Source organism: Nuphar pumila, chromosome 17, assembly GCF_984573655.1.
Source record: "Nuphar pumila chromosome 17, dmNupPumi1.hap1.1, whole genome shotgun sequence".
NCBI classification, from domain to species: Eukaryota; Viridiplantae; Streptophyta; class Magnoliopsida; order Nymphaeales; family Nymphaeaceae; genus Nuphar; species Nuphar pumila.
In genome coordinates this window covers 12,321,401-12,347,828 of record NC_143265.1, presented here as the reverse complement: position 1 = coordinate 12,347,828, position 26,428 = coordinate 12,321,401, and the positions used below count along the sequence as shown (strand labels likewise).

Here is a 26,428-nt window from a genome sequence, read left to right as displayed (position 1 = left end):
ATACTTATCTATGCATAGGCCAAATATCGTGTGGTAATGTGTGTATTGCCTACAAAATGAAAGGTTAGGCAAGAAAGGATTATATGACAAATGAAAATGCATAAGTAGCACATGTTGCATATAGGCCAATGATATTGATGCTCATACTTTTATACATGATGCCTTTATAAAATAAAATGTTGGTGCAGTCAACTCGGCATGCTAATTATTGATGCATTAAGGCATGATGAACATCTCATATGTGCGTGAAATAAATTATTTGCAAAAAGGCAAAAGTTTTCTATTGAGAGCAGGGTGGTTGCACCTCATGAGATGAAGTCTCACTACTTTTACTAACTCCCACACATTTAAATTTAATATTTACGTTGTTACTGGCAAGGTGCTTTTTGAAGGGGCACATGATTTGGGCAAGGCATAGACCTTGTCATGACATACTACCTTGTAGGAAATATGAGGCTATTGAGTTTTGAAACCTCGTATGACACGAGAGCGTGACTACTAACATAGCCATAATAAAAGTGGAGTCACCAAGTCACCCATTCACAACTGGTTCACTAATCGAGGGTGGATGGTATAATCTCGAGTGATAAATGTTGCATATAGAGTTTTATAGCTACATGTCATTTCGACTTGAAAAACGAGGAGTAAGACATCCTCAGACCTCTGTCACTCAGAGTCAGGGAGGTCCAAGTCACCAGACAGAGGGTAAACCTTAGATATTGCAGCAGTAGGGATTGCAATCCATAATTATCCATGAACTGATCATCTCTCGGTCCTGAGGAGATCGCAGATTGGGTTGAGGATCCGGGCAATAGAGAATACAACAACTCACCTCTTGCATAATAAACATCGTAGTATCTTTGGTTGTCGCGATGACCACCTCTGTGTACTCGGAGGAGTAAGATTATTGAACCCTAATATTGACACTGCTAACTTACTGACATAGCTAGATGCAATTTATTTTGATTATATTGCTAAAATCATGATGTTCTTATTGGTGTCTCATTATCATTTTGCTATTGTTATCAACTCATGATCATGACATTTTATATGATTCTAGCATGTTACATACTGCATAATAGATATTAATGCCTTATCATAATGTATGTTATTTAATTTTACTTACCGATTCACAAGAGTTGACCCCATTTGTTATGGGGCACAGGTAATGAAGAATGATGCAGTGCAAGAGATCGATGCACGACAAGACCCTAAATCCAAACCTTCTTAACTAAGTTTTGATCTTGGAACCAACTTTTGCTTATCTTATTCTTATGAGATATTTTGGTTAAACTTTGATAATATATAAACTTTGTTAACTTGTTCTATTACAATGCATGGAATGATTTTAAATTCTTAAGATTATGCAACTCTGTTTCAAACATATTTCTCATCTCTGTAACCCACTGGAATTGTCTGACTCTTTCAAAACCCAAATTATTTCTGTTGTGCTATTTAAAAAAAAAAAAAGGTTAAAATTCTAAGTTTTTAAGTTAAAAATTTTGGGGTGTTACAAAAACCCATAGAGTGTTGACTGTGCACCAATTTGTAAAAACATATTGTTAACCTATGGCCTTAATAAAGATAACCTTGTACTGGATGGTTTCTAGTACCTTAATAGAGAACTAAACTTGTACGGTCTAACATCCCAAGTCTACCTTAGAGAGAGTATAGGGTACAAACTCCTAAGATATTATTGTTGTTTATGGGCGAAAGGTCTCACTTGGTGCCCAATCATAGAAGTTAGGGGATGAACTACTAGTTTGTCATAAGTGATAATCCTTTGATGTGCAAAGTCTTTTTTTACGGAATCGATCTTATTGTTGTTGTCTTTAGAAAAAAATTTCTCGGTTGCTGACTGTTCTCTTATTAGATCTATTTAGTTAGTCATTCAAGTTATAATAAAATACAGGGCATTATAAATGCCTGAATGATCTCGACTGGAGGGAGAATTTTTTCTACAGTGCCTTTAAGATTAAGCAAGAGAAATAATTAATTAAATGATTAAGATCACTTTACATTATGCAATTATGTTTATTTATTATTCTGTTGAAATCATGCCTACATTGATATTATATTTAATGATGACATGTTATGATAATATATTTTCTGAAATTAATTATTGTTTATATTCAATTGAATGTCTATTATTATGTGTTGTGTGATGTTATGAATACATGCTTATGTATGCTTAGTGTTGTGTATACATGCAACGTTAATGTGTGTCCTACTGAGACACGATTGAAAGTCTGACACCCTACTTTTACAATATACAGATAATGAACGAGTTGAGGAGCGATTGTAAAATGTTGTGTAGGTGCCATTTAAACCATTTGTTTATTTTGTTTAGATTTTGTTGATTATATTCGGCTGTGATAATTATTTATTTAATTGAACATTAATATGAACTATTTGATCATGGATGAATGAATTCAAATAGTTTATAAAGTGTTAACATTGTTTTTAATACCTCTAAATCGCTCAGAATGTTTAAATGTATTCAAAATAATGTTTTCGCTATGAATTTTAAAACATATATGATTTCAAAATAAAAGGTTTTATTAGTTGGATGATTTTTCTCAGATTTTGTTCTACTAAGCTAGTAAACGTTGATGTTTGCAAAAGCTAACTTTTTAGAGCTCAATTCGATTAAAGCAATACCATAGATGAGACTTCATGTTTAAAAGAAAATCAATATATTTTTTAGTTAAAATTTTAGGGTGTTACATGTCAAGCAGCCAAGTCACCTTCCCACTACGTCAAACTTCTTCGAGCTCCCTACTTGATCCCAAATGAGAGCCATCCTTTTAGCAATAGTGAGAGAATGATGCTTAGTTGCCTAAATTCTCACATGCATGCCCAAACATGAGGAAAAGGAAAATAAGATTCAAAATCACATTAGGAGACCATTTTACCCACTTCACATGCTAATGGAAATCACATTATCATCCTACTCATTTTAGGATCTTATTGTTGCAAATTGTTTTGATCAAAGTTGCCACCCTTTTCACAAATTTTGGTTGTTACTGATCTAATTCTGATCCAAATCTCCAAGTATTTAACCATTCCAGATCCAAATTGTTTGTGTCACTATACCAGATCCAAACTATACCTGATAAAATAATAAATTTTAGCTTTTTAGATTGAAAATTTGAGAATCTTAATTGAAACTCTGCTCGGGTCTACGTTTGATATGAAATTTCACAAACTATACCCAGCTCCATATATTAATCACTCTTTGGCCCCTGTCCAGATTTTAATCAAACCTCCTTTATCACCAAATCCTGACTGTGTAGGGTTTGGTACGGGTTGAAGCCGGGTCAAACCCGACCCATTGACACCCATAAACTGTTGTTGATTGCCAAGGTGAAGGGTGGAAACATGGACATATTGTTTTTGGCATATCAGTTGATCTGTTCTCTTAGAGTCTTAGGACGGAGACACAAACATAGTAACAAAATTTCAGAACGGCAATTAAACGGCAATGAATTTCTCGTGGGAAGATGTAACATTTCTAACGTTTTTATTGAAAAAATCCCGGCAAAAAGATAAGAATAGAATAAGAAAGACGGATCCTGGTAAAAAGATAAGACTAGAACAAGATGGACATGTCTTACTTTATTATTATATAAGAATAGGGACTTCCTGAATGGTAGTGATGGGTGACCGCAGTCTTATAAAAGCAAACAGCATGGGTACACCAAATTAGATTAGGTTCAACCTTTTAGGGCAACACTAAATTAGAATAAGTTCAACCTTTTAGGTCAGTTTGGTTGGTAGTGAGGCTATCAACGGGTTGGATCTGGTTGAGATCCAGGTGAGTCCCAAAACGGATCTGCCTTTGAGGTGTTGGTACCTGGTCGGACCTGGGTTCTATTGAGTCCGCTATAAGAAAAACTATACCTGGATCTTATAAGGATTACATAAACCAGACCCGTCCATACCCAGTAAAATAAATTTTTTATCTTTTTTATATTGAAAAATTGTGGGTCTTAAGCGAAACTTGGGTCAAACACGCGCGGGTCTGGTATGAAATTTCACAAACCATACCTGACTCCATATACTAATTGAACCCTTTGGGTCCAACCCGGTTTCTAATCAGACCTTCATTTTTATCATCAAACCCTGACCCAGTAGGGTTTGGTACACTTAAAACCCAACCTATTGACACCCCTAGTAGGTATGGTAGGCCTTGTTTGGGCCAAACCGCAAACCACAACCGATGAGAAAGAGGTAGTATATCTCTCTCTCTCTCTCTCTCTCTATATATATATATATATATATATATATATGGAGGTAACGTTTGCTATCTTAAAGAACTCCTTAGTGAAAAAATATAATATTTTTTATTTTTTTTTGTTATTTTTGCATATATGACAATTCAGATGTGATCTTCATAATAAGTTCAGTAAAAATTGACCTTTAGATCATGTTTTTATGATGTGTATGTTAGTTTTAATAAGGTTAATAGATCTTATAATGCACCAAACATCGGCAAAAACATATTTTTGGGTTGAAAAACTACGATCCAAGACCTTTCAAGTATTCTATAATAATCAGAATTAGGTATTTGTCACCTTTTTATTCAAAAAAAACCTGAGGTCATTGTTGGAAGGACAAACCTCCGGAATGGTTTTCCTTTGATTGTGATTTGTATTCTTGATGTAACTGGTCCGGGTCTACCTAACCCCAGCTTATCTCTTCATCACTATCCTCACCTACCGTAGATTCAATGGGTCAATGTTTAGATAAAATTAACAAATTGATAACTAAACAGAAAACGTGATAAATTAATTTGATTAAAATTTTTGATAGCTTCCGTCCTTACTTGTGGATTTCGACTCATTGTTATTGTCACAGATATTATTTATTTATTTTTTTAAATCTCACGATTTGATGAAAGCGGTTTTAAAAATTAATATATAGTCCCAATAAAATGATATATTTTAGCCACCCACCCAAGGTGTGTTCCTCGTCATAAAAAAGCTATATTTTTTTAAAACATCATATATTTTAAGAATATCACATTTTCATCCCAATATTATCTCATTATTAACCAATATTCATATTCTTTAGATTTTTATATTTTAATAATAATTTTATAATACTTTTATATTTTCTAAAAAATTAAAATATATATTGATTTTTTTAAATTAATAACGAGTTTTCTCTGCCTAATAGCAAGATTTGTGACTATGCTGCAAGTCCCTCTTTGTCACTCCTTGATAGGTTTGATAAAGAGACCGTATCAGGTTATAGGTATGGTCCAGGTGCCTTGGATGCCGTTGATCTATGAGATAAACAACACAAACACCACCATTTTTCTTTTTTTTTTCAGAGTTCATTTTCTGTGCTCTAGATGTTGTTCATCTACAAGATGAATGGCTCTGAAAAGTTTTGCAAATCCGTTTAGCTTATCCCCAATGTCATCCCTATCTCCATTTCCCTCGTTGGGATTTCACTAATGCAAGTTGTTTTGATCAAATCTGGCTCCATAAATATGATCTACATTATTCATTTAGTGAATTAAATCACCCAAATGTGTAAGATTTTTTTGGCGATGGCTGAAAAAACACAAAATTTTTTAATTTAAAAAATCAGACTTTTTGGTAAAAAGTATGATCCAACGGTCGATTCCTGGTCCTGTTGAATCCATTTATAAGGTCAGATTTGATCAAAACAACGTGCATCATAAAATATAAGAGGGTATGAAAACGGGACGAGTGGAACCCAACCCGACTTTTTACTAGGCCCCATGTGAGAGGTAAACTATTTAAGCATGGTGTTTGGGTTGCCGTTCATCACATGGATGAACGGTATCGAAGGCACCTCTACGGTAGTCCGTCTCTTTGATCAAAAGTTTAGGTCTGTAGCAGAGATTTCAGAAAATCCGAGCTTTTCATAGTAATTTCAGGTAAAATCTAGGACCCTACAGAAAATTTTCATAAAAAACATAAACAAGATAACGGGGAAGAACAAAACAAAACAAAACAGAACTCCTTGGATCGTCCCTTCTATCTCTCAAACAACAGCATGACTCAGGATCATCACCACCATCATCTTCCCCGAATCAACGAGAACTCCGCCACTGGCGGAAACGTCGAGCCTTCCTCGTTCTTTTGCATCGATATCGAGAGCCCCAAACCAGGAGGAGGAAGCGAAGGCCGAACCGCGGGCGAGACGACGACGCCGAGGAGCCGCGAGTCCTCGGACTCGATCAAACTGGCCGTGACGAGCGTAGCTCAGGCAAGATCCGTGCTTCAGGGCCTCGGAGAGCGGCCCGACCACGAATCCGTCGATTTCTCGAGGAGCAGGATCGCGGAGATCGACGCCAAGCTGTCGAAACAGCTCGAAGAGGTCGTCTTGTCTCCCCGCCCCGGCGAAATCGATCGTCTCGAGTGGAGAAACCGCCAGGTTCGTTCCCCAATTTGATTCTTTGGCTTCATCCTCTTCCATTCTTGAACGAAACCCTGCGAAATTTCGCTATCTATTTGAACTAATTTTTAGCGATGCTTGAATCCTGAGTTTTGAGTTTGAATTCTTGAAATGTCGTGGATGATATTTTCTTGGATTTGCATTGGGTTGCGAAGATTTAAGGTCTTGAATGGTTTCCCCTTCTCTTTTCAAACTGTGGATTTGAAGGCAGAGAAGGAGAAGGAATGCAGGCAGGAAGCGGAGAAGGAGAAATTGCCCTTCAGGGCGGTCGTTCAGTTGGAAGAGATGCACAACACGTACGCAGAGCTTCTGAGGGAGGCCGAGGAGAAATTGGAGACGCTGTATGCTGCGGAGGGGATGAGTTCCGAGTTTGTGCCTGTTGGGGACGAGGTCAATGAGGAGGTCGTGAATATCTTGCGGGAAGCGACGGAGAAGAAACTGGAACGCGTGGTTCTTTCCGGGCGTGCGCTGCTTCGTCTTCCCGAGGCGTTCGGGAGGCTTAACAGCTTGGTCGTTCTTAACCTTTCCTGTAATCAGCTTGAGGTTCGGCTCCATTCTTTCTCTGTTAATTTGGGGAGGATTATATCTTGTCCGGTTGATTTTTATCTCCTTCTGTTTTGGGGACCCATCTTCTTGTGAATGTTTCAGTGATAATGAATTGAGTTATTCTGCTGTTTGTGTTGCAGTGATTACCTTGATTTAGTGAATTCTATCTGTTGATGATATTTGGATAGCCTACTTTTTAAGCTTTGTTTTCTATAGGTTGTGTCATCTGTGGTTGGTTCTGCAATGCCACACGCTCTCTCTCTCTTATGGTCTTGACATATTGAACATTCTTTCACTAGGCCTTTATTTTTATTACTACTATTATTTAATAATAATAATAATGTTGTGATTTATGAGATACCACCATGTAGCGATTTGCAGGTATCATTGCGTACCTGTTGCGATTTATGAGATACCACCATGTAGCAATTTGCAGGTATCATTGTGTACCTGTTGCGATTGCGAATACGATTTGCCACAAGAAGGTATTAACGTGGTTCGGTCATTCTAGACCTACGTCCACGACAAACACTCTCACTCTATTTTTCTTATTATTGAATCATCCAGGGATACGATATTTATAATGCACAACATGAACTAACTTGAAAATTATCACAATAGTATGGTATGTAGTTTCCATAACCAACTTGATATGCAAAGATATTCCTGTAACTGTTTTGATGAGATGAGATCAGATCCCTTAAATCAAGGAGAGAGAGAGAGGTGAGAGGGGCTTATCGTCAACACTGCCCCTCAAGTGGGGTGTAAATGTTTGCACAACCCCACTTGTCGAGAAGGCCATGATGATGATCTCGACTCAGTCCTTCGGTGAATTCGTCAGCAAGTTGTTCTGCACTTTTAATATATGGAGTAGAGATCTCTCCTCTTTGAACCTTTTCACGTACATAATGACAATCGATTTCGATATGCTTAGTCCGTTCATGAAAGACTAAATTTGCTGCAATATGTATTGCTGCTTGATTGTCACAAAACATGGAAATAGGTAAATCGACTGACATCTTCATTTCTGTTAGGAGTGTTTTGGCCCATGTTATTTCACTGGTACTAGTTGCCATGGCCCTATACTCGGCTTCTGCACTAGATCTGGCAACCACCCCTTGCTTTTTTCTTTTTCAGGTAACCTTATTGCCCCCAACAAATACACAATATCCCGTGGCAGACCTTCTGTCTGAACTTCCTGCCCAATCTGCATCTGTGAACCCTTGAATTTGATGATAATCGTTCCGTTTGTACCATAATCCTTGGCCTGACGTTCCTTTCAGATACTGCAATATTCGATTTACGATTTTTCAATGTAGTTCCTAAGGAGCATGCATACATTGGCTCGCGAGGTTGACAACATATGTAATGTTCGGTCGAGTAATAGTTAAGTAGATTAGTTTTTCAACTAATCTCTGGTATTCTTCTTTATTAACTGTTATATCATCAGGAGAGATAATAGATTTTTGTCCACTTTCCACCGGAGTTTCTACAGGCTTGCACCTGTTTTTTCCTGCACTTTTAAGAAGATCTAACATATATTTCATTTGAGATAAAAACAGGCCCTTTTTTGAATGAGCTATTTCAATGCCTAAGAAGTAGCGAAGTTTGCCTAAATCTTTTATGTCAAAGGTGTCATGCATAAGCCTCTTTGTTTCTTGAATGCCTTCATTATTTGTACCTGTGAAAATGATATCATCCACATATACCAAGATAATAACCAAATGATTTTCTTCTCCTTTGACAAACATTGAATTGTCAGCATTACTTCTGATGAATTTATATTGTTCCAAGCAATTGCTCAATCGATGATACCATGCCCTGGGAGATTGTTTTAAGCCATAAATGACCTATGTAGTTTGCATACTTTGTCGGTTATCTTATATACCCAACGACATCCGACTGTCTTTTTTCCAAGAGGTAATCGAACAACTTTCCAAGTCTTGTTTTTATAAAGAGCTTGCAACTCTTCATTCATAGCTCGAACTCATATTGGATCAATTCTAGCCTCCTCATACGTGGATGACTCCTTAACCTGAGAAATGTGACTGATGTAGGCTTTGTGAGTCCTGCTAACTTTGTGATACCCAATATAATTTTTAATAGGGTACGTGACTGAGAATGTAACATAATCATTTAAATGAACAGGAGCTCTAGATTGACGCTCTGACCTTCTTAGCAATGGTTGATTTTCAGCGTTTTCTGTTTTAGAGTTTGCCTCTTGCGATGAATCCAAAGTTCTTCCTATGCTGGTTGCAATTTTCTCACGTGTCGGTCGCGGTCAGAACTACTTCTTCTTGAGGATAGTTTTTCTCAAATATGTCCCTAGTTATTGTCTTCCCCTAGCATTAATTTTGCTGAAAGTATGAAGCATTTTCGTTGAATTCGACATCCCTGGGGATAAAAAGACATTCTTCTATATTATAGCATTTATACCCCTTTTGAGACGCAGAATACCCCAAGAAGATACATTTAGAAGCATGACTGCTAAGTTTATCCGATCCTTGTTTGGCTATAAATGCAACACATCCAAAGGTTCTCATGTGATTTAAATTGAGTTTCCGTCCCTTTAGAATCTCAAGAGGAGAGTGTTTCTCTAAGATCCTGCTAGGCAGACGATTAATAATGTAGCAAGCCGTCAGAACTGCATCACTCCAAATTTTTTTAGGAATATTCATTTGGAATAGCAGGGCCATGGTAACTTCAAGCAAATGACGATTTTTCCTTTCGGCTATTCCATTTTGTTGAGAAGTACCTACACAGGTAAATTGATGATCTATACCCTTTTGTTTTTCAAATTCGTCAAGCTGAGTATTTTTATACTCATCGTCGTTGTCAGATCTTAGGATCTTGATTTTTGTGCCATATTGGTTTTCTACCATAGAGAAAAAATCTTTAAATTTATCAAGGACTTCATCTTTGGTCTTAAGCAAATAAATCCATGTAGCCTTTGAAAAATTGTTAATGAATGTAAGATAATATCTAAAACCAGAATAAGACGTCACAAGAGAAGGTCCCCATACATCGGTATGAATTAGATCAAATGATCTTTCAACAACATTATTTGATCTAGGAAAAGGAAGTCTAGTCATTCGAGCATATCTACAAACATCACACGAATGACAATCAAATTGAAAATCAGGAAAAAAAATGTTCAACGACTGGTTTGACAGGTGTCCTAGGCGTTTATGCCACAAACATCCTTCATATTTTTCAGCAAGCATGGCCCTTTCATGTCTTCCAAGCACATAAAGACCATCTGAATTTTTTCCTTCACCAATCACATTCTTCGTCTACCTATCCTGAAATATCACATTATATGGTGAGAAAGTGATATCGCAATTAAGCTCATTGGTAATTTTTGACACAGATAATAAGTTAGCTGACAAGCTTGGGACTACCATAACATCCAGTTCTTTTGCATGATCAAACGGCTGAAATCTACTAATACTTGTTACCTCAACTTTTGTTCCATCTGCAATGACAACATGCTTGCTGTTGAAAATTGGTCTTAGCTTGGATTTATCGGTTATGGTCGAACACATATGTTTCACTTGCTCCAGAATCAATGACCCAACTTTTATTATTGTGAAGAGCAGAAATAGTACCTGGATTTGACGGAGAGGACGTGGAAGCCGTCATTAGCTACTTGATCATTTTTCTGACAATCAGTTTTAAGAAGCTCGGCAATATTCTTCAATTGAGTAGACGGATCTTCTGAGCTAACTTTATCATTCGGGTTTGAAGTGGTAGCCACATGACCGAATGGTATGACTTCACGAGGATGTCAAGTTGGAGCAGTTCCTGGTTTACTGTGAAGGTTCCAACATCTATCTTGGGTATGTCCATTTTTTTACAAAAGGTACAAGAAATCTTGATTATTGGTTTGTGTCCTGACGATTCATAATTTTTTGCTGCACAAGCTACAACATCAGTAAAAAGATCTCTATCAGATATTCAGGGAGAGACTTTTCTACATTCATTACTCGACGACGAGTTTCCTCTTTCATTATGATAGAACATATATTGTTAACCGATGGTAATTCAGTTAATAACAAAATCTGGCTTCGAACTTGATCAAATTCATTTCTGAGCCCAGCGAGCAATTGGAATGCCTTTTCTTTTTCACGAAGATTTTTGAAGGAAATCATATCCGTGCATGTGGATGTATAAGATTCATAAGACGCTTCATTGTTCCAAAAAAGCCAGAGAAACCTTGAGTATCTTTCTTGAGATTATGAATCTCGCAGGACAACTGATACATATGAGCTATATTGTTTTCCTTGCTATACATTTCTTCAACATTGGTCCATATTTCTTGGGCGGTATTTAAAAATAAAAAACCCTCAGCAATTCGATTTTCCATCGAATTAAAAAGTCAAGACATAACAAGGTCATTGGCAGACCTCCAATCACGATATTTGGGATCATTTATGCTTGGCCTAGTTATTTCTCCATTAATATATCCGAGCTTATATCTACCGCTTAAGTACAGGAAAACCGATTTGGATCAAGAAAGATAATTTGTACCATTCAATAACATCGATGTGATTTTTGTATTAGGTACTTGATCTTGAATGAGGATCCGCTCCGTTGATGATGGAGATTGAGGTTGTCCTGACGAGTTGTTCGCCATGAGGAGGAGACGCACACAACGAATAGAAACACTTGACAGTGATGAGAGAAGGACGCAACAACCAGAGATCAACTAGGCTCTATACCATGTTGCGATTTATGAGATACCACCATGTAGCGATTTGCAGGTATCATTGTGTACTTGTTGTGGTTGCGAATACGATTTGCCACAAGAAGGAATTAACGTGGTTCGGTCATTCTAGACCTACGTCCACGACAAACACTCTCACTGTCTTTTTCTTATTATTGAATCATCAGATACAATATTTATAATGCACAACATGAACGTACTTGGAAATTATCACAATGGTATGATATGCATTTTCCATAACCAACTTGATATGCAGAGATATTCCTGTAACCGTTTTGATGAGATGATATCGGATCCCTTAAATCAAGGAGAGAGAGAGGTGAGAGGGGCTTATCGTCAACAAATAATAATAATAATATTATTATTATTATAATGAAACCAACATGGTCTCTGTTATTATTATTTTTTAAATTTCTTGTCACCACTCTATGAAGTGTTTCAATTGTTGCCGCTAGCAGAATCTGCACTGCGGGACGCTTTTATATGGTTCTCCATCATTTATAGAATGTTCGGGAACACTGATGACAAAAAGCAACACCGCTTTTTCAAGATTAATTACATATGAAAGAGATTTTTTGTTGCAACTACATTGTTGGCACGAGTAATGGGTAATATGGTTTCTCAGGCAAATGGATATGTACTTGCGCTTCACACAACCTGTCAATTTGTTTTTTCCTTTTATTATCCAATTCTTTCAACCTTTTTATGGCTAGTAATGATTCAGTCTTAATTCTCTAAAATGTCAGGAAACGGTGTTGAATCATACAACAACAACAACAACAACAACAACAACAACAACAACAACAACAACAACAATAACAACAACAATAACAACAACAACAACAACAACAACGGCCTTCATCCCAAAACAATTGGGGTCGGCGATATGAACCAACAAAGAAAATCATTCTGGGTCTTCCACATGAATCCTTCTCCTCCAATCATTTCTATCCAATGCCATGTCCTCGGTGAGGTTCAAAGCCTTCATATCCTTTCCTATCATCTCCATCCAAGTCTTCCTAGGCCTACCCTGACCTCTTTTAACTAATATATTTTTCCATTTCTCCATCCTTCTAATTGGAGCATCATTAGGCCTTCGCCGAATATGTCCAAACCACCGTAAACGATTCTCTCTCATCTTATTTTCAATGGGTGCAACACCTACCTTCTTACGTATCTCCTCGTTCCGAATCTTATCTTTTATTGTATTTCCACACATCCATCTAAGCATACGCATCTCAGCTACACTCATTTTTTGAATATGATATCTCTTGGCAGCCCAACATTCCGTACCATATAGTAAAGCGGCTCTAATAGTCGTCCTATAAAACTTTTCCTTCAACCGCAATGGCATTCTACGATCGCACAACACTCCAGTTGCACTCTTCCATTTCATCCACCCAACCTTTATCCTATGATTTACATCTCCATCAATTTCTCCATACTTTTGAATGATAGATCCCAAATATTTGAAACAATCATCCACTGGTATTTCTTGCTCACCAAGCTTCACTACACTCCCATCACTACTTCGTTGCTTACTAAATCGACATTCCATGTATTTTGTCTTACTCTTACTCAACTTAAAACCTCTTGCTTCCAATGTCTGTCTCCATAATTCTAACTTAGCATTAACCCCAACTCTAGACTCATCAATCAAAACAATATCATCAGCAAACAACATACACCACCACACATTTCCTTAAATTGATCTCGTAAGCTCATCCATCACTATAGCAAATAGGAAAGGGCTTAAAGCAGATCCTTGATGTAACCCAACCGTTATAGGAAAATTGGTTGTCACCCCTCTACAAGTGCGGACATTGGTTACTACTCCTTTATACATATCTTTAATTATACTAATGTACTTTAGAGAAACACATTTCTTCATCATTGTCCACCTGAGAACGTCCCTATGACTCTATCGTATGCCTTCTCCAAATCAATAAAAACCATATGCAAATCTTTGTTCCTCTCTCTATTTCTCTCAATAAGTTGTCTAAGAAGATGTATAGCTTCCATAGTTGATCTTCCAAGCATAAAACCAAATTGATTCTCCGATATCATGACAACCTTCCTCAACCTAGACTCAATCACCCTCTCCCAAAGTTTCATAGTATGACTCATGAGTTTTATACCACGATAGTTTGTGCAATCTTGTATATCACCCTTATTCTTATATAAAGGCACCAAAGTACTCTTCCTCCACTCATTAGGCATCTTATTTGTCTGCCAAATCTTGTTAAAAAGATTTGTCAACCATTCTAAACCTTTCTCTCCCAAGCATTTCCAAGCCTCGATAGATATACCATCTGGGCCAACTGCCCTTCTTGATTTCATTTTCTTCAAAGCCTCTGTAATTTCTTTCTTTTGAATCTTGCGCATGAAATCACGATTCATCTCATGAAAAGGAATGGACAAGTCTCCAAGATCCTGAGCATGACTTCCATTAAATAGCTTATCAAAATAATCTTTCCATCTCTCCTTAATCTCCTCATCTTTGACTAAAACCCTTTGTGTTTCATCTTTGATACATCTAATCATACCCTGATCCCTCGATTTCCTATATCTCATCTTTGCAAGCCTATAAATATCCTTCTCGCCCTCTTTGGTATCCAACTTGTCATAAACCTCCTTATATACCTTGTCCCTCGCGTTTCGAACTACTTTTTTAGCTTCCTTCTTTGCTATCATATACTTCTCCAAATTCTCGTTATCACGATTCTTACTTAGATTTCTATAACACTCTCTTTTAACCTTAATAGCTAATTTGACATCCTCGTTCCACCATGATGTATCCTTACCTACCGGTGCACCGCCTTTAGACTCATCCAATACCTCCTTAGCCACCTTTCTCATGCCACCCGCTATCTTATTCCACATTGATTCTGAACCCTCCTCGAGACACCAATTAGCTTCCTTAACTATCTACTCTACAAACATTCTTTGTTTAGCTCCTTTCAGTGCCCACCACTTAATTCTAGGATCTGTCCTATGTCTATCCCTTATGCGGCATTGTCTAATTCTAAGATCTAAAATTAAGACTATGTTGTGTAGCTACATTTTCTCCCGGTATAACCTTATAATCGATGCAACAACCCCTATCTCTCTTTCTAAGTAGGAAAAAATCTATCTGACTCGTATTAACCCCACTTTTAAATGTTACTAGGTGAGACTCCATCTTCCTAAACCAAGTGTTTGCTAAGATCATATCATAGGACAAACCAAAATCTAAAATCCTTTCTCCATTTTCGTTTCTTTCTCTTATACCATAGCCTCCATGGATACTCTCAAATCCATCCCTACTAATGCCTACATGTCCATTAAGGTCACCGTCGATGAAAAGCTTTTCACCATAAGATATCCCTTGTACTACTCCATCTAAATCTTCCCAAAATTGCCGCTTAATGGAATCATCTAAACCTACTTGAGGTGCATAAACACTAATAATATTAATAATATCTGTACCTAATACTAATTTAATAAGTACAATCCTATCACCCTTCCTACGGACCTCAACTATATTATCTATAAACTCACGACTCGTAACAATCCTTACTCCATTCCTATTTCTATTTATTCTTGTATACCAAATCTTATATCCCCGAGGTTCTATCACTTTTGCCTTCTCACCTATCCATTTGGTCTCTTGTAGATATAAAATATCAATCTTTCTCCTACACATAACATCTACTATACCAATTTACCAGTTAAAGACCCTATGTTTCAAGTGACTAACCTAATTTTATGGTCTTGGACTAACTTCTTTACCCCCACCCGTCCAACAAAGTGAGGGAACCCTTGCCTATTTGACACCACACCCGGGCGCCGGTGTGACGCGTCGCTTCCGGGCGACGACCTAGCAACCCTTGCCCATTTATCACTGCCTCCGGGCCTATAGAGTACAACGCGTCACTCAGTAGGGAATGCCCCAACGAAATTCTCATATTGGTTCATATTCATAGGGTATGACTAAGTTTTTATGCTGGCTTTCACTGGCCTACCGCAACCCTCCTCCTTTATCCGGGCTTGGGACCGACAATGTATAACTAAACAGTGTTGAATCCTAGTTGAAAATAAATTATGGTGGAATTGAGTAGTGCAGTGTTGTTAAAAGCGCGCTTCATGGTGCAAAAAACATGCCTCAAAGCGAAGCATTGGAACAAAAGTTTACTAGCGCTCATGAAAAGCGCAAGTGGGGTGAAAAGAAGTTGTCATTCACGATTGGGTTTGGATCTCGGGATCCAGACCCAACTCGGTTTTATTTAAGCATATGTTCATTAATGGCATATTGTAATTTTAACTTGTTGTGTAATGGGTATTTTCGTACCCTAATAATTGTACCAACATATACTTAATGAGAAGCCAATACCGCAAACCCTAATTGGGTTCTTCTGCATCCACCAGAGTCTCTCTCTCCCTTCTATGCTTCTTCTTGTGATTGAATGGTAGAATATCATTTCCTAACATGGTATCAGAGCAAAAGATCCAATTCTGAAGATCATATTCTTCTTATGAGCTTCACCAACGTTTTCTTCTAAGGTATCTCTCAATCAGATCTTACTTATTCTTCTATTTTCTTTATTCTTTTTTAATCCATTTAAGCCAACATGTTTTCTTATTTCTAAAATCCAAATCTTGGATTTTTCTCTCTCTCTATCTTTCTTGTTCTTCTTTTCATACTGTTGGACGTGGTCTCACCCAACACTCTTTCTTTTATAATCACGCAAGATCAAATTTGATTTTTGTGTGATTTAATAAGTCGATATCACGTCCATCCTGTTCCTTTGCTATTTTTTTTTAGATTAAGGTCAGATTAGTTTTAGATCTGAATAAAATATCAGATCTGTTTTTTATTAGCTATTGTCTGAATTATTCTCTTTCGTCTTGAATTTCTTTTCTTCTCTCTTTGCATTTTTCGAAAAGAAAACCACGTTACTTTCAAATAACGTGTTTCTTATTGGCTGATCTTTATTCAGAACAATTTACTGCATAGTCTAGGTTTCTGTCTCGAGTCTGCAAATATTTTATTTAAAAAAAGGCAGTCGTTTTCTCTGAAATTAAACTATCAGTTCTGAATTTTATTTGTTGGATCTAAAGTGAATCTTTTGGTCCTTTACTCTCTCTTGTTTCTAATTCTCTCTTGTTTTCGCCTTTAATCGACTATGAATTCATTTTCTTCTTCTCAATCTGGCCTTTCTTCCAACTTTCTTAGTCAACTTGTATCTGAGAAACTGAACAATTCTAATTTCCTAACTTGAAAGAGACAAATCATCCCATTCATAAGAAGTCAGGATCTTTCTGGACATCTGGATGGCTCTGTTCCTATTCCTCTAGAGTTCATATCACAAGAAGGAAAGAATGGAGAGGGTGACACCTCTATTACCTTTGTTAGAAATCCAGAGTACATATCCTGGATGAAGCGAGATCAGTCTTTGGTTGTCTACATCATTTTCACTCTGTGACAGGAGGTGCTTGTGGCAATCCCAGATGACTGCTCAGCCATGCAGTTATGGCACCGACTTGTTCAGACGTATTCTCAAACTTTTCAGGCTAGAGTTCTATTTTTAAAGAAAGAGTTTCAAATGCTGAGAAAGGATTCCATGACTATCATGGAGTACTTAAAAAACATAAAGACTGTTATAGATCAATTGGCCATTGTGGGTTGTGTGGTCAATGACAAAGCTATGGTGAAACAAACTTTAAGCGGGCTAGGACCCGATTATCATATGATGGTCACTTCCTTATTGTGTTTGCCAGACTTACCTACTTTTGAAGATTTTCGTGCTAAACTCTTACAGTATGAGATGACTTTGAAGCGATTCTCTCAAGATACTCGCACTCATATTGGAGCACAAGACGTTCTTGCCACATGAGTTACTTATAGTCGATGACGTGGTAGGTATGAACCTCGAGAAAGGGGAGGTTAAGAGAGGAACAAACAAGGAGCTCGTGGAATATTGCCTACACCCAATATTCCTCTTAATTTGTAGAGGCCAAGGACAATACCCAGCCCCTTTCTATGTAACAAAAAGGGGCACATCAAAGCTAATTGTTGGTTTAATCCTCAAAATAGAGGAAATCAATCAGAGACAAGAAAGGGAACAAATAAATTGAAGGATAGTAGAGAAATCTAAGAGTTGTTATTATCTGCCTTAGCTGAATTGAATCTGAAACAAAATGATCAAGGCACTTGGTACGTTGATTCCAGAGCAGCTACTCATGTTACTGGTGATGCTGGTAAGCTCCTATATCTTGTTCTTTATCTGGAGATGGGTCTTACCGAGTTACCAGTCGAGGAAGCGGGAGCGGGAAGCGAGTCACTTTCAAAAATTTAGGAAGCGGGGAAGCGTGGGACCACTTAGAAGAAAATTCCGAACCGTCTCGGAAGCGACCTAAGAAGCGAACCAGAAGCGACCTAGGAAGCGAACCGGAAGCGAGGGGGAAGCGAAAAATGGGAAAAATGGGGAAGCGAGGGGGAAGCGCGCTTCCCATAAAAGAGAAGTGCGCTTCCCAAAAAAGGGGGACGCTTCCCCTCACGCTTCGAAAGCGCGACGTTTCGCGCTTTCCTTTTTACTTAGGCGCTTCCGGTAACTCTGGTCTTACCACCATGTTTCGCACATTGAAAACTCTGTAATTCCTATGTCCAACTCTTCTCTTGCTCTTTCAAATGTCATTCATGCCCCTAATATCAAGAAAAATATTGTTTCTACCTCTAAGCTTGTAGATGACATTAATGCTTCATTTGAGTTTACTCCTTTTTCTGTTCGTGTCAAGGATCTTCACACGAGGAAAATGTTCGCTGAAGGAAAACGACAAGAGAATATGTACGTGTTTCAAGAGAATCCTTCCACTCGTGGTCGACCTGTTGATTCCACCTTGAAGCTCACATCACCATCTTCTTTAGTTCCTCCTGAGAGTGTTTTTAGTCTTTCTGAATGTATTGAGCCGAATCTTTGGTATGGTCGTCTAGGTCATTGTAGTAGTCGTTTTATTGATAAGTTTGTTTCAAGCAGTCTTATTCCCAAGTCAAGTCTAAATTTAAGTGTCTATAATAAAAAATGTTCTAGTTGTCTTCAATGTAAGAGTCATGTTCTTCCATTTCATTCCATTAATAAAAGAGCTTCAAGACCATTTGAAATTATTTGTTGTGATGTTTGGGGTTCGGCTCCAGTTCCTTCTATGTCCGACACTAGATATTATCTCATTTTTGTTGATAGCTATTTTCGATATACATGGATCTTCTTTATGAAATGTAAATCTGAAACCTTCAAGTTATTTTAGAATTTTCATTCTTTTGTTGAAAATCAATTTTCTGATAATATTATTTATTTTCAATGTGATGGAGGGGTGAATTCTCTTCAAATGACTATTAATTTCTTCTAGACAAATGGAATAAGTAGGCATCTGTCTTGTCCTCATACACCTCAACATAATGAGATTGCTGAACGGAAGCATCGCTATATTGTCGAGAGTGCAATGAGCATGATGCATAATAGTAACCTTCTAGTTACCCTCTGGGCAGAGGCTTTCCATTCAGCGGTCTATATTATAAATCGATTGCGCATGAGTATCTTGGAAAACAAGTCACCCTATTTTTCTTTACATAGTATGCATCCAAATTATCATGATTTGCATGTATTCGAGTGTATGCTATGGTCATGTTGACAGTTCAATGTGCCACAAGTTTCAGGATAAGGCCTTAAAGTACAGATTTGTGGGGTACGCTGATGATTATAAAGAGTACAGATGCTATGATCCCGTGACCAAGCGTATCAAAATATCCAGGAATATTGTATTTGATGAATTAAATTTTGACCATAATGCTAACACTTCTCCTGAAATTGAAGTTTATCACCCTTGGTTGAACTCAGATCTCTTTTCTAGTGTTAATGATGTTTGTTCTTCAGAATGTAATAAAAGAGATGAGGGAAACATGTCTGATGCTGCACACAAGACTCAGGAAAGTGTGATTTCTGAACCACTATTGGCCCTCGAAAGATATAAAGGCATTGTTTACTCTCGATGTGAGGAGATACTCCCTAGCTCTAATCACGAGATGATTTCTCCTTCTGTTTTTATTCCATCCCCTGTTCATAGAAGGTCTACCTGACCTCGACATCCTATTGATAGGTGGGTTATGAGAATTTCACGATGGATTTTCAACTCTTCTTAACCTCTTTAGGTAAGGAAGATCAACCCACAACATTTTATCAAACAGTAAATTCTAAGAGATGGATTGAAGCGATGAATGAAGAAATGGAGGCTCTTCATGAATGTGGCACTTGGGATATTGTCCCCGGACCACACGATCGAAATGTGGTTGGGTCAAAGTGGGTGTATAAAATAAAGTATAAGCCGGATGGTACTATTGAGCGATACAAGGCTATATTGGTTGTCAAGGGCTTCACACATAGGTACTATCCAAATCATACTATCATTGGCGGTTGAGTACCAGTGGACTCTCAGTCAACTGGATGTGAAAAATGCATTTCTACATGGAACTCTGAAGGAGAAAGTATACATGGAGCAGTTTACTGGGTATGCAGGAACCCCAAAGAATACGTGTGCAGGTTAAAGAGAGCTATATATGGTTTGAAGTAGGCATCTCGATCTTGGTTTGATAGTTTTTCTCTTGAAGTAGAAAATATGGCTTTAGTCGGTCTCTTTTTTATCACTCTCTTTTCATATTCAAATGCAAAGATATAGTTACCCTGTTATTGAGATATGTAGAAGACATTATCATTACAGGTAACTCTAATGAACATATTGAACAGGTTAAAGAACTCCTGAACCATAGATTCAAGATGAAGGATCTTGGTAAACTGCGATATTTTTTTGGGGTAGAAGTTGACAGGACTACTGAAGGCATGACACTTACCCAACATAAGTATATAATTGATGTTCTTAGCAAGGCATGTATGACAGATTGCAAGCCTCTAAGCACACCCAGTGTACTTCATCATAAACTGTAACGACCCCAACTCCTCCCCTTTTTTAAAACGCAATTTTTTTTTTTATATACAGAAACCTTCCCAAGGATCTGGGGTCCTCACAGTTCCACTTTCCATTGGATATCCCATCACCACAATGTACTGACAATTATCAATGAGTAGTAACAACAACCATTTATTTATGAACCGAAGTAAATCGTTATTACCATTCCTTATACAACCAAAGAGTACAAGAACTAAAGAGAACAATGGAGTCAAAAACAAAAATAAAATCCCTCTGCCACTGCCGAACTATCCAACCCAAAATGTGAACCTCGTCCATCCATAGTGAATAGCTCATCTCTCACTGCTCTCCATTTCCTGTAAAACCAACGAAGTAGAAGGGTCAGAACAAAATTCTGAGCACTACTATTTCAAGGAAATTAGGTGAGACAAAGATCATGAGTAAGATTTCATATGTTGGTTTGAGTGAGTGCAGATACAACCAACATGTAACATCCGATCATGCATAAGTGTAACAGATTATTCATACTCACGGCTAAAGGACAGTAAGACAGTAACACATAGCAATAATAAAACATTTCAACATGCTTTTAAGAAATGAATTGCATACATTTACCATATCATGAACTAGAGATCATTTCAATTGATGCATGACTTAGTGCAAAGAAGAAAATGCATGGCTTCCTTATTATCTTATATTTAAGTTTGAGTTTTCTTTCCATATGCATGACCTTATTTAATGCATACAACTTTAGGTTTCTATTTGAAATTTCCATCGCCCGCGGATACACCAAACTGGTAAAAACCCCGAGGTCAAGTAGGTTCCCAGGGTAAATTAGCACACAAATTGGTATTTTATTACTGGGTCCCAACCTAGCCCTCGACCGAGTCACCCTCGGAACATTTGACCTCCCCATCTAATGTCGGGGACACAAGGGACACCCCACGCCCACAAGTGCCACTTTCTTTGGTACCAAACAAATTCACAGCTGTGACCAACACCACCACTCCCGGGTAAAGTGGCGGGTTCTCCCTAAAACCGTGACCAGGAGAAAGAACCTCCATATCGGGTTCTGGGGACCAAAAATTCACGCACACGAAGTTTTTTGTATCCTCACAGCCTCCCCAGGACTGAAAACTCTAAGATCTCCATTCTCCAGATGGAAGACCTCAGATCAAAAGTTACACTGTTCTTTATTATGTGTTTATTTAATTCAGTTCTAAATTTTGCAACACCCTATGCAAAAGTGAAGTGTAAAGCTCGCATACACCCCTGCGAGAACTCATATGGGACTCCCGCCCACGAATACCATGTGAACAGTGTAGTAGTATGCCACCATCTTACGTTATGTAAGTGATGCAGCCAATGTGGAAACAAAACCAACTTTCTTAATAAAGTGCACAAATTACCACACCATATGCATGTACTATCCATGTACAAGTGTCTCTATGACACCCCCTACCTCTTATGCATTCATCCATCGTTCATAAATTCATGACAACAATCCATGCATGATATCACATTTTAAAACTCACATTGATCCATATATGCACATGAGGCTTTAAACAATACATACTTCCATGTAACATGCCACATATTTCAACAAGCATTCTTAATTAATACAAACAGCAGTATACTAACCAAGCTCACATTTAACTATCATGAAATGAAATGCTATCATTCATCCATCCATCAGCAATTGTGTAAATCCCAGCACCTACTATGAGGAGTAGTTAGGCTTGCCATTCCCGGGCCTTTCGTCCTACTGTCTAAGTAGTCCACACTACTTAGACTGCTGGCTGGACTAGCTAGATTAGATCATCCAGCACATCCCCTGAGCATGTTACTGCACACATACTATCATAAAAAGAAAGAAAAGAACAAACAGTCCATTGCTGGTGGCTCTATAACGAAGAAAACACCATTAGTAGCCAACTGTGGAGAGACAGTAGTAGCATTAAAAAAAATGCTAATAATGGCAGCCATCGGTACCCATTGAAGGTATCCAACGGGTCAGGCTGCTGTCATGCTTGTTACAACAGCTGTGCAACCCTTTGTACCCAACCTTTTCTATTATAGGATAACAGATTTGACACAGCAACCATAATCTTCCATTGTTTTCTCTAAATTTCAAGAATACAAATGTGTAAATTCAGACATAGCAAAATTCTCATGCATGCAGCAATAACATATTTAACTTCATCGAGTTAATGGCAAGAATCATGATCTAAATACACCCTCAACTTCATCGATTTTTTTCAGCTTTTAAACTACCATTTCCATGTTATATTCTAAGCAAATATTTTCAGAATACCAAAGAAAATAACAGGTTATATATACCGTAATCTACTACAAATTAGAGCACACGCGATATAGCAAAAACCCCTAGCTTAACGCACTCACACACACCCAGCCTGTGCTCATCGATTTCCAGGCTAAAGAATCCCCAAATCCGGGGTATTCCAAGCAAGAACTGGACTGCCGTAACCGGCTGTCTTCGCCCTTCACCGATCCCATGTCGGCAAAAATGAAAATCCTAGGGTTTAGGGTTGGACCAGCCTTATCCCCCAACCCGGATCGTTACCCCTAAACCCCTCTTTTTATTTCTTGAAAGAAAACCCCCGTAACAGTCCGAAATCCTATCCCCATAACCTCCCTCTCCTCAAACCCTCATACAAGATCGAACCCACGTTCGATCCCTCATCCATTTCCGAGAATAGCCGTACCTTTTTACGGTGACTTTCCCGGTGGCTGGAGGCTTCTGTTGCGAAGGGGTGTCGGCTAATGGTTTTCCCCCCTGCTGCCGTGAAGGAAGACCCTCGCTAGAGCCTTGACGGGTGCGGATGGTCGAAGCTCCTGTCGTGAAGGACTCCTTCCTCCACTGTGTGCGCACCAATCGTGAGAGAGAGAGAGAGAGATCGAGTGGGAGAAACAAAAACCTGAATGTAGGGCTTCCCCTCCTTTATAAAGCCGAGCTTTCCCCCCCCCCCCCCCCTTTCCTCCTCCTTTCGAGAAAAGAGGGGTTAGTTACGTTCGGCGTAACCTCCCCCTTTCACCCTTCTCGCCTTCTTGAAATGCAAGAATCGTGCTTGAGGCACGATTCTTGATTTTTTTCATTTCATAAGGCTCGCACTCGGGTCCGGGTCCAAACCCTGCGACCCGCAACACCCGATCCAACATATGCTTGGATCCGGGTCTTTCTGTGCTAACGGATCCTCAGTTGGATCCTTGCGGGTCCAACTGTGGATCCGACCCTAATACCTAAGTATTTACCTAATTACATTTATTATAAAAATCTAAATTTAACACCCATTTGTTGATTCCTTCATGGGTCCGGATATCGGGTCCTAGACCCAAATCGACTAAGTATACCCTATTTCTTCCGGATATTACATAAACTCAGTTCCCAAGATGGAGATTTGTATGAGGACCCTACATGATATCGCATGATAGATAGTAGGAATGCTTCAGTATCTCACTTTCACTCGGCCTGATATTGTCTATTTTGTTAATCAGGTATCTCAGTTCTTGCATGAACCACATATTGGGCATATGGAAGCTGTTAAACACATTCTTCGATATTTGAAGGGAACTATTGGAGATGGTCTTCTGTACAGAAAGAGTATGCATGGTCATCACATGCATGAACTTCTTACTTACACAGATGTAGATTGGGCAGGAGATCCAGATGAGCGTAGGTTAGTCTCAAGGTACTGTGTTTTCATTGGCCTAAATTTTGTCTCCTAGAGCAGTAGGAAACAAAAGGCCATAGCCAGGTTGAGTACAAAAGTTGAATATAGATAAATGGCAGATGCTACAGCGAAGTAACATGGATCATACACCTGTTGACAGAAGTAGGAGAATCGATATCTAAATGCATTCTCTTATGTGACAATCAAAGTGCTATCAACATGTCATTTAATCCTATCTACCACAGTCGTGCCAAGCATATTGAAATTAATCAACATTTTGTAAGACAGAAGGTCGAAGAGAAGAAAATTGAACCATAATTCGTTTGAACTGTTGATCAAGTTGCTGACTTGTTTACAAAACGGCTTATCAAGGACAAATTTTGGATGTTAAAAGGCAAGTTGTTCATGGTTCAAAACCATATACAACTTGAGGGAGGATGAAAAGAAGTCGTAATTCACGACTGGGTTTGAATCTCGGGATCTAGACCCAACTCGGTTTTATTTAAGCATATGTTCATTAATGGCATATTGTAATTTTAACCTGTTGTGTAATGGGTATTTTCGTACCCTAATAATTGTACCAGCATATACTTAATGGAAAGTCAATACCGCAGACCCTAATTGGGTTTTTTCTGCAGCCACCAGAGTCTCTCTTTCCCTTCTATGCTTCTTCTTGTGATTGAATGGTAGAATATCATTTCCTAACATGGGGTAGAAGCGTACGCCTCATTGGCCTTGAGGTGCGCTTTCGCCTTGATGCACCCCTCGGCCATGAGGCACATGCCTCATATCATAAAGTCAATTGAGGGTCAAAGCCCTCATTTCACCAACTTTGTTAAAAAAATAAAAAAATTTAAGGGAGTGGGGGTGGGTGGGGGGTCGGTCCCTTCCCCCTTTCTCCTCTTCATTCTCCCTTCCATCAACATCTTCTTTTTCTTCTCTTCCATTCTTCTCCTTTCCTGCCCATCTTCTTCTTCTTCTTTTTCTTCTCTTCCATTTTTTCTTTTCTGCCACATCTTCATCTTCTTTTCTTCTTCCCCTTTCTTCTTCTTTCTTTTTTTTTTCCTTCTTTCTTTTTCCGTCTTTCTTCTTACTGTTTTTCTTTTCTGTTGTTGTTATTGCCCTCTTGTCATGTGAAGGGGATTCCGACATTTGAAGGTGGCACTTGGAACGTGTGGATGAACATATGGGTGTTCTCATTGAACGTTGCGTGTGTCTGGGGTTGAACGTGTGGTGGGTGGGTGGGCGTTTGTGCTCTCTCTGTGCGCATTGTGTATGTGTTATGTGTGAATGAGTGTGTAGTGTACATATGAATGTAGGGCCTGTGTGTGTTGTGTGTATGTGCAAGTGTGTAATTTGTGTGCCTCTGTTTACTTTTTTTTTTGTTTCCAATAGGTTTCTTATCTCTGTTTTTATAGTATGATGTGCCTATGTGATAGGTTTCCAATTTGTTCATGTATATTACATTAATCTGATGGAGCTTAGTTTATAGCATAGGGTCATAGGCAATTCTTCTTTATTTTTATTTCTTATATGGATGTTGAGTCTATGATTCCAATAACGAAAAGCTTGTGAATTTTGTTGCACTTTCAATTTATAAAAGTGCATTAACTGTTGTGTTTAATAATTGTGGTTGATATTTTATTATTCTTTTCACAGTTCACACTACTTATTTGTTTATGTTGTATTAGTATTAGTTGTCTATTGTTCTTTGGTTAAATGATCGCCTATGTCACATGGATTCGGCTAATCGGGTGCTGCACCCGCATCGACGTGACGCGGGTGCAACACCTGGTGCGGTCAACCTGACCCTGGGTGCGTGACTGCACCCCGGGTCATTTATGTAAAAAAAAATTAAAAACACATCGAGGGAGGCTTGCTTGAAGAAGAAGAGGAGGAGGAGGAGGAGGAGGAGGAGGAGGGTTCTCTGATGAGGGTCGCCGACGAGTGCAGAGGGGAGAGGGGTCTACTGGGGGTCGTCGGCGCACACAGGGGGAGAGGTTTGAGCCGGGAGGGGGAGCAAGCGAAGGAGGGAGTAGGATGTGGGAGGGGAAGGGTTTGAGAAACCCTA

At 38.4% G+C, this 26,428-nt stretch overlaps 1 protein-coding gene across 1 annotated transcript in view; it reads left to right on the top strand.

The window, feature by feature from the left end:
* The first annotated feature begins 6,005 nt into the window (after positions 1-6,005).
* Positions 6,006-26,428, top strand: part of LOC149811655 (plant intracellular Ras-group-related LRR protein 3-like) — a 38,340-nt gene continuing 17,917 nt past the window's right edge. The window contains exons 1-2 of the mRNA XM_089993432.1: positions 6,006-6,414; positions 6,643-6,978. Coding sequence (XP_089849558.1) covers positions 6,034-6,414; positions 6,643-6,978 — 717 coding nt within the window. The 5' untranslated portion in view covers positions 6,006-6,033. The remainder of the gene's footprint in view (positions 6,415-6,642; positions 6,979-26,428) is intronic.